Genomic DNA, 14,180 nt, shown 5'->3' with positions numbered 1-14,180 from the left:
TGACATTGCAGTATTTGTAGTAAACAGGTCATTCATGTTGCTGTTTATGATAGCTGACTGCCTAGTTCACAAAAGTGGCTTTCCCTTACACATACATACAGTGTATATGAACAATGTATACTATACTAAGGACTCCATCATTTCAATAGTATGTATCTTATCAGATGTATTTAGTCACTACAATGCTTATGGTTGTTTATAATGCATAACATACATCTATAATTATGTACATATTATTGATTTAATGCTATAAAGTGAAAGAAGTACTATACTGTAGCCATCAATAGGCCCACTGCATTACTTATACTATACTTTAAAGTACATTGTTTAGCAAAATTCTACAGTAGGTATCATATACTCAGTACTAAACCAACTAAACAGTTGTATAAAATTTTTGCTAAAAGCTTGAATATTGTAGGGAAGGGGAGAATGACGCTTCACGTTGATGTGATGTACAGGAGCAGGAGGAGTTGACGGACTACTAACACTACACCAGCACGTGTTGACTCTTCTATCCTTCACGTGACCCAAAACTCAACCCCACAAGCGAAAACACAAACAATTATACAATACATGCCTAGGCCTAATACAATGCTAATAATAATAGTATTATATGGGTTGTAGTTAGTCAATCATCGACATCCTCCGGGGCCACGGTTAACTGATTAGTCCAACTCTTAATTCGTACGCGAGCCCTTGCAGCAGCATCTCTGGTTGGTCTCTGGTGAACAGGCTCAGAACTAACATCGTGATCATTGTCCTTATCAGTATCTCTGTTGTCATCACATGTTGTAGGCTCACATGGGGAACTCAACTCAAGAGGGTACAACTTGGCAATTGGTCGGTTTGTTCTCCCTGTGCTTGTCCTTATTTTGGCTGCTCGAGCATATCCATCAAGGCCTTCCATCAATTCTTCGATCACAGCCAAACGCCATTGTAGTCTGGGTATATCATCATGCACCAGAACGACGTCCCCCACTTTCACTGATTGTTTAGAAGTACCTGTAGCCTTGTATGCCTCTCGGAGGGAAGTTAAATATTCTCTCTGCCATCTCCTCTGAAAATGATTCAACAATAGTGTTTGTCTGTTGACCTTGTCACGCAGTGATGTACTGGATAAAAAGGTAGGGTCATGTTGTTCCTCTTCTACGGCTGGGTAAGGTAACATAGTCATGCGTCGTCCATAGAGCAGGTGCGATGGTGTCAATGGCTCAGGGTCAGTCACATCTGCTGATAGATAGGTCAGGGGGCGATCATTTAGTACTGCTTCAACTTCAACTATTAAGGTTTGTAGTACCTCCAATGTAATAAATGACTTTCCCAAGACTTTCCTCAATACCGTCTTCGTAATACCAATCAACCTTTCCCAAAACCCCCCGTACCAAGGGGCACGTTTGGGGATAAACTTCCATCTCACGCCCTTGGCATTCAGGGATTCTCCTAGCTTATCTGAGGTAAAAAACTGTTCCAACTCCTTACTCGCAGACACATATGTAGACGCATTATCGGATATCATCACTTGGGGCAGTGACTTACGTGACACAAATCGGCGGAATGCTCTCAGAAAGGTTTCAACACTCAGATCACAAACTACTTCTAAATGGACTGCCCTAGACAGACCGCACGTAAATAAACAGATATATACCTTCTCTTCAGTTCCATTGTTCTTCACGTGCAGGGCTCCGGTGAAATCTACACCCGTAACATCAAACGGCTTACCCTCCTTAACTCTATCAAGTGGCAATGGCGGTGGTTCTGGTACCATGTAGGGTTTTCCTGATACCTTACGGCAGGAGACACACTTTCTGATTAGTTGCCTTACTAACTGTCGAGCCGAGGGGATCCAGTATCCTTGTCTTATAGACGTAACTGTTCCAGTTACACCTGCATGAAGTTGCTCCTTATGAACAGCCAACACTATCAGCTTTGTCAAGGGATGATGTTTAGGTAGTAGGATAGGAAACTTGGTGTCAGAATCTACATGCGCGTTATGGATCCTCCCGCCACAACGTAAATAATCAGAGCTGTCCATGAACAAACGTAGTTGTCTCACGAGAGGTAATCTCTTTCCACGTTTAGCCCTAATGTTCAAAATTTCCTTGTGGAAGGTGGTGTGCTGACAACTGTGGATCCAGAGAGTAAGTGCCTTGTTAGTTTCATCCAGTGACAGTGGACCAATATGTCGCTTGGTGGGATTCCTAGTATTATGGACAAATCTGTAAACATGAGCTGACACTCTTAATACTTTCATCAGTGAACTATACTTTGTAAGTTCAATAAGGTTGTGAATACCTGAGGTTACTGTGTTAGGTAGGTCAGTAGCACTGGTATTTGTCTCCATGACATCGTCATCCACTTGTAGGTGTAGGATCTCACTATGATTCCAAGCAGGCCAACGAGTTTCATCTGTGAGCCACGGTGGGCCTTGTTGCCACAAACACGATGAGTTTAGCTGAGCAGCACTCAATCCCCTTGTTAGTAAATCTGCCGGGTTGTCATTGGTTGGGCAGTAGAGCCAAGGAATATCTGGGAATGTCTTATTAATCTCTTGAACTCGGTTTGAAATGAACTGTTTTAAGCGTTTCTTACTGTACAACCAATGAAGCACAATTTGGCTGTCACTCCACAGCTTAACTGCGTATTTCTGAAGTAGGTGAGGAAGAGATGAAACAACGAATTGAGCCAGTCTTGATGCGACAACAGCAGCCATCAATTCAAGTCGCGGAAGTGTGTGTGGCTTGAGCGGTACCACACGTGATCTGGCCAATACAAAGCAGGTGTGCTCACCAGTTCTAAGAAATGCAATGGCACCATAGGCCTTCATACTGGCATCTGCAAACACATGTAATTCTACTGGCTGGGAGTATGTTGGTCCAAAGTAAAATCTAGGTATTGTAATCTTACTGGTATCTTGTAGATCCTCAGCTATCTTCCACCATCTGTTTGTGTGTTCTGGGAACAATGGGTCATCCCAAGCGATACCTGATCTCCATAGATCCTGCATTAAAATCTTTGCTTGAATTGTGACCGGTGACAAAATTCCTAAAGGATCATATACCTTTGATGAAAGTTGGAGTACTAAACGTTTAGTGACAGGTAGTGGTACTTCTGTGTTGGATAGAAACTGTTTAGGGGTGAAGCTAATGGTGTCAGTAGCTGTGTTCCACAACAGTCCTAATAGGTTTACAGTAACATCACAATCAGCTGTTCCCTCAGCCACTGTAACAGCTTGCAGTTGTGAGCTGTTAGATGCCCATGATCTCAAATTGAATTGGGCTTGTGTCATTATGAATCGGGCTTCTCTGTAATACTTAATAGCTTCTGCTTCGGTATTACATCCACTAATGACGTTATCCACGTAGAGATTCTGCTTCATGTCCTGAGCTACTGGGCTATCCCAAGAATTCAGATGATGATGTAGTGTGGCCATAAGCATAAATGGGGAGCTGGTAGAGCCAAACAAGACAGTTTTAAATCGATAAATTTCAAGGTCACTTTCTGGATCAGATGGTGATGATAACCAGAAGAATCTGGTGTTGTCACGGTCGGACTCATCCAGCCTAACATGTAAAAAGGCCTTCTCTAAATCTGTAGAAATTCCAATGGCATGGGAACGGAAGCGTAGGAGGATAGAGCACATGTCTGTTGTGAAGGATGGACCAGTTAGCAAGCAATCATTAAGACTGGGGTGTCTAGCCTGACGGTAGCTACAATTGTACACGATTCTGATCGGTGTTGTCGAGGAAGCTTTACTAACCGGGTGATGTGGTATATAGTGGACATCCTTGGTAAGGTCTGGTGCAGTTACCTTCTCGATGAAACCTCTTTGTTCTTGTTCCATAATAATTTTCCCATATAGGTGCAGCAGTTCAGGAGTGTGGCTGAATTTGCGAGCTAAAGAGCGGGTCTTGTTTTTGCAAACTGCATAGTTTGAAGGGAGGGGTGGATATTCTTGTTTCCAAGGAAACTTCACACGGTATGCACCATCCTCTTCTCGCCTGATGCAAGATTGTTGGTATCTCTCCAGAAATTCGTTCTCTACTTCTGCTGTCTCAGGCTGTGTGACATTAGCAGATTCCATCATCCAAAAGGTCGGAGCATTGTTACAGTCAGTAGCTGGTGTGGAAACATGAAACATACTGGCGTTAGTAGTAGGAGCTGGTGGAACAACAAGTGGTCCAGACAGAAGGTAACCTAGTTTGGACTGCATTGCAGTAGGTCCATTACCTCGCACAATGTGGTCACCCACGAACTGCCAGTAATAATCAGCACCAATCAATAATGAGATGTAAAAGTTACTGGATGTTGACACTGGGTTGGCTAGCTGAAGTCCCTGTAAGTGTTCTATGTTTATCAAGTGAGTATGATACCTGTTCTGTAGGGGTGCCGCAATGACTGGGACCAGTAGAACTGATATTGGAATAGATTCACCTGTCAGTGTCTCAACGTTGACTGTAGCATTGTCCAACTGTTTGGTCAGGGTTGGTTCTCCTCCAAAGGTAGAGATATTGATGTGTTCAGTTTGTTGAGGAGATATCATTAGCTTCTTGGCTAGTTGGTTAGACATGAAGGATCTCTGGGCCCCTTCATCGAACAGAATGTGTGCTTCCACTCGGATGCCATTCACACTAACTTGAGCAACTGCAGTTTTCAATAAGCACATAGAATTTGTACGTGTGGCGGGCTCTGGGGGAATAATGGCAGCATTCATTGCAGTGGATGATGGTGTAGTGGTTTCTGTTGTCTGAGATTGTACTGTTGACTGAGGTTGTACTGTTGTTTGGGGTTGAACAGAAGTGTGAGGTTGCACTCTCTCTGTTGTGATAGATGCCTGTGTAGTGACTGGAGTGGTATTAGACTCAGATGGCTTGGTAAATGCACCGCATAAGCTAGTATGGTGCTTCTGTCTGCACAATTTGCATCTCCACTTTGAAGGACACTGTGAAGCCCTATGGTGCCCCAAACAATTAAAGCAGTGTTTCCCCTTCTTAACTAATTCAAAGCGTTTTTGGGGATCCTTAACAACATCACAGCGACCACAAAAATGTGGACCCTTACAAAATACACAGGTGTTCTTACTAGTACCTGAATTAGCAGGTTGGGATTGACGTCCACTTGCACCGGTATGTAGAGTGGTAGTCATTGTAGACTGGTAGGGTTCCATTGTCTTGCACTTGTTGGACAATGATCCACATTCTAAAATAGTGATTTCCTTCCAAATGGCATCTCTTAACTCTGCGATGGTCCATGCCCCAACGCCGTGTTCTCGAACAAGGTTCTTATGTACATCACTTGGTAGCTTTCCCAGAATGATAGGCACTAGCATTGATTCATACGAGTCTTCTGTTTTGCCAAGTGCAGTCAATCCTCTTATGTGGGCTTCTATTGTGTCGTAGAACAACTGCAGACTGGACAAGGACGAGGTGGGACAGTTGGTTTGTGACAGAGCTTGCATGTGTGCCTGTTCGATCTTATGAGACTGACCATATCTCTGTGTAAGAAGGGCTATGGCATGGTCATAGTTAGCATCAGTGAGTTGTAGTCCAGCTATGGCCCTCAGTGCATCACCCTGCAACTGCGCTCTCAAGTAGTTGAACTTCTGCACTTTGCTTAGGGAAGGAGAGTTGTGTACGGCTGCATCAAACGAGTCTTTGAAGACTTGCCACATCAAGGTATCCCCCGAAAAGTGGGGTAAGCTTAACTTAGGTAACCGGCTTACCGGTTCTCTGGTTACTGGTGGTGGCAACGTGGGTACAAACTCTGGAGCTGTTACACTGAGAGTGCGTGCAGGTTCTCTAGTTTTCTCAAGGCGGTGTTTAATCAGACTCATATACTCAATGATGGTGTCCTGTATTTCTTCTGCTTCAAGAATCTCAGTTTCTAATTCCTCTGATGTCTGTATTGATGAGGCGATCTGCCCGTTCAGCTGTTGTAATGTATCCTTCTTCTGGGTTAACTGTTCTAAATTGCTGGTGAGTTTGGCGACTTGAGTGTCCGTCAATGGGGTTTCCGTCTCTAGATTCTCGTCTACTTTCTTAAATATACGAGTAACATGTGCGCGATACGCCGCACGTGATCCCTTTGCACGTTGAGTCTCCTCCATCTCCGTGAATGTTTTCGTTTAAGAAATGCTACGGTACCAAGCGTTTTCGCGAGGGGTTACAAGGTCCGGAAGTAGCTCGTTTGACGAAACGACTCCAGCGTCACAGCACCATGTAGGGAAGGGGAGAATGACGCTTCACGTTGATGTGATGTACAGGAGCAGGAGGAGTTGACGGACTACTAACACTACACCAGCACGTGTTGACTCTTCTATCCTTCACGTGACCCAAAACTCAACCCCACAAGCGAAAACACAAACAATTATACAATACATGCCTAGGCCTAATACAATGCTAATAATAATAGTATTATATGGGTTGTAGTTAGTCAATCATCGACAAATATACATATCCACATAAGGATACAAATACAGTACCTAGATGCTTCAGCTGTGAATTTACTAAAATTTGGCAGACATGCTTCACCCATTGAAATCATCACACTACCTTGTACTGAATAGTATCTTCCCTATACAACTCTAGTGGCTTGTCAATATAACTTTTCAAACATTGTGGCCTTAATTAGATTATATATGCTATCAATTTCATAACCTGTAAAATGCTATTCAAATAGTCATCACCATTGTGATGATGTACATTTAAAAATGAACACCTGGAGTATATAAAATTAGTAGGTTAACACCATCAGAGCTCATATCAGACATAATTAGATTAAAATTGTTTGGTAATATTAAGTATCAGAATCAGTTTCACTGCTATCCAAACTGACTTTGGTGTCTTTTCACTTTCGTACAGTGGCTACATGTGGTTGTGATCTGTGTTGCTACATAATTTCAAACATTTAATCATAATTTTTATTATTTGTAAAAAATAGAAACTAGCGTATACCAGAAGGCTGCCCAACCATGCCAAATAACCTATCATTTGTCTGTTTGAGAACTTTAGCCACTTGACTACCTTCATCTTGGTTTCCTTTCATACATGCACTACACAGAAAAACAAATATAACAACGAATATAACAATCGTACTTGTATACATACTTATCTTGCTCTAATTTAATATTCTTGCTTTGAACTTTTTCAATCTATAAATTCTTTTTCTGAATGTCTTCTTGCAGTGATTATATTTTCATTTCTTTTGCATTTATTTCATTCTCTAGTCCATTAATTTTATCTTCTATATAGTCTTAGTATTTCAGTGTGTCTCCTGCTGATTTGATCTTCACACCTTAATTAAAAACACTACACAGTTACACAAACAAGAGACAAAGTTGGGGTAAATAAGTTACTTTTGTAACCAAATTATGTATAAGATTACCTCTAAAGAAACTATAATGCTAGTAATAATTTTAACCAGTTATATCTCTTGTAACTAGAAAACTTGTAACTAGCAGCTGATAGACTCCCGTGATACGCTGAAAGGCAAAAAAAGTGTCTTGGGTAAGACATAGTTTTAATGAGTCCACATTGCCTAAACAGAGGTAAAACATTGTGACAGTAACGCTATGAAGAACTTTGGATATAGCTACGTAGCTAGTTTAAATATGACTAAGGTTCAATAAAGGGCAGCAAGAATTCAGAACTTAACTCATTTGATCAGCTATGAAGAGAGGTTGCATCACTTAAATTTACCATACATAATGCAGTACAGTCAATTTAGAGGTGATAGCCGAGTATATTGAAATATTATTAAAGAGACATAGTGACATTGACACAACAAATTTTTTCACTTGTAACGTACCAAGGACCATCCATATAAATTGTATACAAGGTTTACAAGATTAATAATGTTAGGAAAAGATTTCTCTTTGACAAAAGAGTACCATAATTTGCTTTATTTAATGTTTCAATTAAAAATATTTTCATATGATCTAACCACACTATTTATTAGCTTAAATGTTTAGTAGCTAAAAATTAATCTTTTGTGTAAGAAATTTTTCATACAAGTTTACATACGAAACTTTTACAATGAAAAAAGCATATATTTGGCCTATGTTTTAAATGTCAAATTTACAAATTAAATTCTCTCTGTGAGCAGTTACAGCTGTTACAACTACTCCAACTTTTGCTCATTTTTTGTTTCGGCTTATTTGTAGCTAAGTTAAGTAACTTGTCTTAAAGTCTCAAATTCAGGTTAGGTAATACCCTAAGGCTGCAGCACATATTGCCGTCAGACCTTCAGTGCTGGTCACTGTAAAGCTTCAATAATAAAATAATAATCTATCTACCACTGCTGCCTGTTGTTACTACTCAGTACATGCAAATCCCCACCCTGTATGTGATGTATAAGTATGGACTGTCAGTCAAAAATTGTACCATAAATCTTCACTGTTTTTCAGCATGCATAAATGTAAGTTTTAAAGTAACACACAACAACCAGGGATACACAATACAAGTCTATCAACCAGTGCTCAATGCTAAATCACAGTTATAATTTACAGCAACATAAAATTAATATATAACAGCACCACACACTACTCTGATGAGCTAGTGCTATCTGTAGTTCCTTCTTCATTGTCTTCAGTGGAAGGTGGAGCTGTAGTAACTGGCTCACTTTTATCTCCCTCCTTTTCAACTGCTACTTTATCTTTTTTTTCATTCTTCCTTTTATCCTTCACTTCATCTTTATGGTCAACTTCATCTTTCTTTTTAATCCCCATTGTTTCCTCCTTTTCATCCTCCTTTTCATTAGTCTCACTTTTATGGGAATGCAATGGGATATTTGCATTGGGAACTTTCTATACAAAACAATTATGTGTATGCATCATGAAGGCCATACACATGTATTTAAACTCACATCCATCACCTTATTTATTGCAGAAGCACTTTCAAGGAGACTGCTTGCACATACTTGCACCACTTGAGAATCTGATGGCTTTTCATCCTTCATGGTTCCACGTACTTCTATGAACTGGTCCAAATCTCTATATAGTTACAATAGCTTTAATATTCTTTTCACTTAAAACTATACCATATAAGATGCCAAAATTAATTGCATGCTTACTGAATTGGACAATTGCAGGGGCGGATCCAGGGGGGGGGGGGGTTCAAAGGGTTCCATGGAACCCCCCTTTTGAAAAAGCCTCTCTTACTCGAGATACTCTAATAGAGCAGTCAAATCGAGATACTCTAATAGAGCAGTCATAGTAGTCTTTTGAGGAGCAGTGTAGCAAGCTATGTATACAGTTATAAATAAGGAAATGTACTAGGTGAGGGCATCTATCTATGGTGAGGAGCATGCAGCTATTGTCAGCAAGTAATGACCTTTTTTTTTTTTGGTCTTCAACTTACAGTTAGGCTGAAGTTGCAATTCCAAAGTGGAACCCCCCTTTTTAAAAGTCTGGATCCGCCCCTGAATTGGTTACAAGAAAATTAACTAAATTGAGTGACAACAAATTCTCAGGTACTAATAAAACAAGTCAATGTGCTAAGGCGCCATACAGCTAGCTAACTCAACCAATAGATTTTTGGTTGTGCAATAATACATAATTAATTTATTGTAATTCTCGGATTTTGTAATTTTTGAAATTTTCGTAAATCTTCAATTATGTTGCTATGCACTGCTAAGAAAGTGCTTGTTAAACAAACCACTTTTAACAACATATTACACACAGAAGTATCTTTAAACTGTTTTATAGTCTGACTGTTGTGTTTTTCCCCACAAATTCTCTTGACAAAGCCTCAGAGCTACTCTTCATTTTCATTTGCGGCATATGCCCCCTTCCCATCTTGAACGGATAGGCTATTCCTGGTAGTCTATGAGGCTAACACTGTTGTTTTCTCAATTGTTAAACACCTGTAAAACCCAAAGGGAATTAGGTAATTCACAAAGTCTGAGGGGGTCGCCACACCCATATTTCTGATCGCCAAAAAGAAACCACCTCAGAGCAAAGTTTACCAGTGCATAAGTTAATGCAGAGTTCATTTCACTTACACATAAAAGCTGCTTTTACAGTTTAATGATTTCGCTCACGAGGGTGCATACAGACAAACATAAATAGGTAGATAGGTACACACACACACGTTTACGAAAACAATTTCAGTAAACCAAGCATATGCCCACAGCCGGCCTTTGGCCAGCTGTGGGTGCATGCCTGGTTTAAAAAACTACTAATGGGTTCAATAATTGTGACCAGATTTACGTAGCAAAATCGACAATATGGGCGCAAAAGGCAAAAGTGAGATAACACCAGCATGAAGTTGCTGCACTATCAGACTAACAATTTCCATATCAAACTCGCCTTCAACTTTTCAGGTCTACTTTTGCTGGACCATTCTCTGGCAGCCTGTATAACCACCCCAGGTATCTGTACAGGTCTGTGAACAACAGGGAAGTGCTTTGGAGGGTTCATACACTCTGAACAGACAAGCGGGGAGCTGAACGTGTGATGTATGTCTGTTTTGTGAGATTTCAGTCTATTTCCTGCCTCTGACTGGCTGTTTTATAGTCTGGTGCCTTCATTTACCATTCTCGTCCATTTTGTAGCCTATCTCTTGCCCGCCCCACCACCCCCCACCCTCCACCCTCCACCACCCCTTTTTGAGGACTCGTGATACAGCAACACTTGTGTAAAACCTTATCTAAAATGGAGGGAAACTCTATAGGGATTACCTTGGCCACTAGCTGCTCTTAAAGGTTGTGAATTGCTCCATCTTTGCTGAAAAATCCAAACGTGTAGCTGCCAAGGCTGGTGAGTAACAAAGCTTTAAATTATTAAATACGTTTTCTCTGGATCAACAATGCGCCCATAAGGGTGATTTTCCAAAATCCAGTCACACAATTGATGTTTGATTTTGATCTGGTGTGACCCCATAAAGTGATTATTATGATACTAATTGTTTATACAATTATCAATCAACTTTTTTTGCTATTGAACTTGTCACTTTTGCAAGAGACTTTATCTTGTTTGCAATAGAACTCATTGCTGTAGCAGTACAATTCATCACCTTTGTAGCACAATTTGTCATCTTGGCAATTAAATTGGCATGCTTGACCTCCCTTTTTTCATTGTTTTTATATCTATGATACCTACATAACTGCAAAATTTGTAATTTTAAAATACCAATTCATTACAAGCAAACCATCACATACTGCAACAAAGGAATGAATAATGCTAGACACTCTATGAAAATTACTTGTGCATCCCAAACAATCAATTACTAAGATGTAAAGTAGCCATTGTGCTTCATTTTCAGCTATGTTTCACCTGTTACATAGCATTACTGTATGAGAAGCACCTTTGAAAAAAAATCTGGTTATATACTAGGGAAATTAGGATGGAATGTACAACGACTATCAAATATGAAATGCGAATTGCTATTCTATGTTATTATAATCTTTCAGTTTAAATAATTTGGTCGCATAAATATGCTACTCAAGAAAAGTTTTGATACAGAAAATTACCACCTCGATATGATTTCATTGCATGAAGAAGATGAGTACCAGTTTGTTTGAAGATAAAAGGAAAGACAAGGCACAGTTGGAACACACTCACTGGAAGCCCTAAAAGCACATGCCACTGGTGAGTTTGTTAGTGTGGCAAAAAATGGTGGTTGTGCTTTGCTTCATGTAGCCTTTAGCCTTGTGACTGGTCGGGTAGACAGGCAAGAAGGTGGGCAGGGCAGGGCAGGGCAGGCAGGCAGGTAGACAGGCAGGCAGGCAGGCAGGCAGGCAGGCAGGCAGGCAGGCAGGCAGGCAGGCAGGCAGGCAGGCAGGCAGGCAGGCAGGCAGAGAGGCTGGCAGGCTTGCTGGTACATGGTTGACTAGCTTGCTCGCTGGCTTGCTGACTGGCTCGCTGGCTGGTTCACTGGCTGGCTGGCTGGCTGGCTAGCTGAAAGAAAAAAATTCAAATTTTGGAAATTTAAAAAAGTTATATCAGGCCACCTAAAAGTGTTTTCTTGTTTTTAATGCTGTATTTGATGTTAAATGAACTAATATTATTCCATAAAGGTGATGTTCATTGTGTAAGAGGTCTCTTGGATGATTGTGAAGGCTGAATTTTAGGCGGTGCACATCATTTTTGGGGCAGTCCTAGACTAGCATACTGTTTGATTAATTATGGAATTTCTTCTCTTTTTGATTGTTTCTCTCATGAATTGGAGAACACAACCCAGTAACCTCATGCTCTATTGCTAGATGGGTGAAGTTGGTCATGATTGAAGATGGCATTGATACCAGCATCTCGAAGTCTCACTTAGTACAATGAACAACTTGTTCTTAAAGCTACTAGAGCAGGTGTTACAGCAAAGTAAATACTAGATGCTGCAGACTGGTCCTCAAAGGTACCTTTCAGCAGTTCTACTATAGGAGACTGAAGGGTACAAATGTTTTGTCCTTAGAGTGAACACTGTACTTCAAACAATACTTGTTGATGTGAGACTGGGAATTCAGAAATGTACTTGCTATTTTTAGTTATATGAGGAAGGTGAAGATAAAATATCAACATGTCCCACCCCTCTCCCAATAATTTAGTATTTATTTATTTTCAGTGTTAATTTTATTTATGTAGGATCCCTTTTTTTCTTTTTGACACTTCCTGGTAAAGCTGATTGCACCCAGGTTACTGCATTGGAGTTGAAAACTAATGATTTCCAAGGAAGATTTTCTACAAAGTGCCAATGAAACATGACCTCGGGCTGATTTTATACCCAGACTATTGTTTTAGAAATTTAACTCACATGTATATCTTCAAAATGGCTGTCATAATGCTATATTTGTGCCAAATACATGTTGATATAAGACTGAGCCTTCCAAGATAAAATTGGTAGTCAGGGAGCATGTTCAACTGTAATTTGCAAAGGTGCTTCTCACACTGTTCGTTATTTGTAATGCTGTATAATGGGTGGAACATAGCTGAAATGAAGCAGAATGGTGACTACACATATCAGCCATTGATAATTACAGTGCACATTCAGTTGAACGGTTAATGTGTCTGGCATCATTCTTTGGTATGTAATAGTAAAGAATTATGTTACTGTAATTAATAGTAAACAAACAAGTGTAAGAAATTTGTAGGGACCACAGAAAAAAAGCAATGAAATGAGGAGTTATCTACATTTAGACCTCAAGGTATACTAGTTTTAATCTCTGTTTCAATCATGGCTATTTTATTGACAGGCCGAAGTAGAAAATTAAAGATTAGCTAGTATAGTTGCCTTGTTTCAATGCTTTCCTTTCTGTGATACCTACAGCCTATTTAAATATAAAAATTTAAAGTACTCTAAAGTGCAAATTGTAGATCATTGTGTCACAGCTAATGCGCTATAATTTTTTTTAAAGCCTTACGTTTGGTTGATTGCATTTTGGCAGTAACTTCTACTTGCTTGATTCAATGTATTTTAATTTTGTTAGCAGGTGTTTAAACAAGTACTGTATTATAGAAGTAGAACCTTAATAGTGTAATTTTAAACCTTAAATTACCTTTTGAATTGCTCTTTCAACACTGTCAGGTTTGAGATTTGCTTTTCTTTGTCATTTAACTGACTACGCAAGTTTTCCAATTTCTTCAATTCATCGTCTCTCTTCTTTATTTCTTCTTGAAATTTCTGTTTATCCTTCGTCAATCTGTCAACATCTTCTTTTATTGAATCAATTTCATTATTCTTGGTTATTACAAGTTCATCTTTCTTTTGAATCGTGTTATTTATCTTGCCTTCAGTTTCTCGCATTATACCATTTATTTCTTTGATTTCTTCAACTTGCTTGGTAATAGTAGTTTGGAAATGTTCTGTTGTTTCATTCAGATTGTGGATTGTATCGTCTCTTTCACCAATGGTGGTTCGCAGCTTCTCACATTCACTTTGCAGCTTTTCTCTCTCACTTTTTACTTTACTTATTTCACTGTTTAGTGTTCTTACTTGATCTTCAAAGTTTTTTATCTGTTGATCTTTCTCATGTATTGCACCTTGTAGCTGAATCTTTTCTTTTTCATTCCTATACATACACATGACAATGTTAATATTGGAAGAATAAACAGTAAAACTACTCAGATTATTGCATATGGTTATAAAATTGAAAATAATATTTTAGACTACAACAAGTTTGATACTGAAATTTGGTTGGCTAAAAACGTGGTCTCGAAATCCTGTAATGTTATATAGAGACCACACTATGAGGCA

General features: G+C 39.5%; 2 protein-coding genes across 2 annotated transcripts in view; both read right to left on the bottom strand.

Annotated features, from left to right (window-relative positions):
* Nucleotides 1–628: 628 nt before the first annotated feature.
* Nucleotides 629–6,103, bottom strand: LOC136255183 (uncharacterized). The gene has a single exon (XM_066047905.1). The coding sequence runs from the start codon at nt 6,101–6,103 to the stop codon at nt 629–631; it is 5,475 nt and encodes a 1,824-aa protein (XP_065903977.1).
* A 2,302-nt stretch (nt 6,104–8,405) lies between these two features.
* The window catches only part of LOC136255182 (myosin heavy chain, clone 203-like), a 6,579-nt gene continuing 804 nt past the window's right edge, over nt 8,406–14,180 (bottom strand). The window contains exons 2-4 of the mRNA XM_066047904.1: nt 13,483–13,995; nt 8,860–8,986; nt 8,406–8,800 (exon numbers count right to left, since the gene is read on the bottom strand). Coding sequence (XP_065903976.1) covers nt 8,537–8,800; nt 8,860–8,986; nt 13,483–13,995 — 904 coding nt within the window. The 3' untranslated portion in view covers nt 8,406–8,536. The remainder of the gene's footprint in view (nt 8,801–8,859; nt 8,987–13,482; nt 13,996–14,180) is intronic.

Source organism: Dysidea avara, chromosome 5 (genome assembly GCF_963678975.1).
Source record: "Dysidea avara chromosome 5, odDysAvar1.4, whole genome shotgun sequence".
Taxonomy (NCBI): Eukaryota; Metazoa; Porifera; class Demospongiae; order Dictyoceratida; family Dysideidae; genus Dysidea; species Dysidea avara.
The sequence above is the reverse complement of the archived record's forward strand: the minus strand, read 5'-3'. Positions and strand labels throughout refer to the sequence as shown.

What these genes read in the sequence shown, in the direction of transcription:
- LOC136255183 (XM_066047905.1), bottom strand. Translation starts at nt 6,103, where the DNA reads ATGGAGGAGACTCAACGTGCAAAGGGATCACGTGCGGCGTATCGCGCA.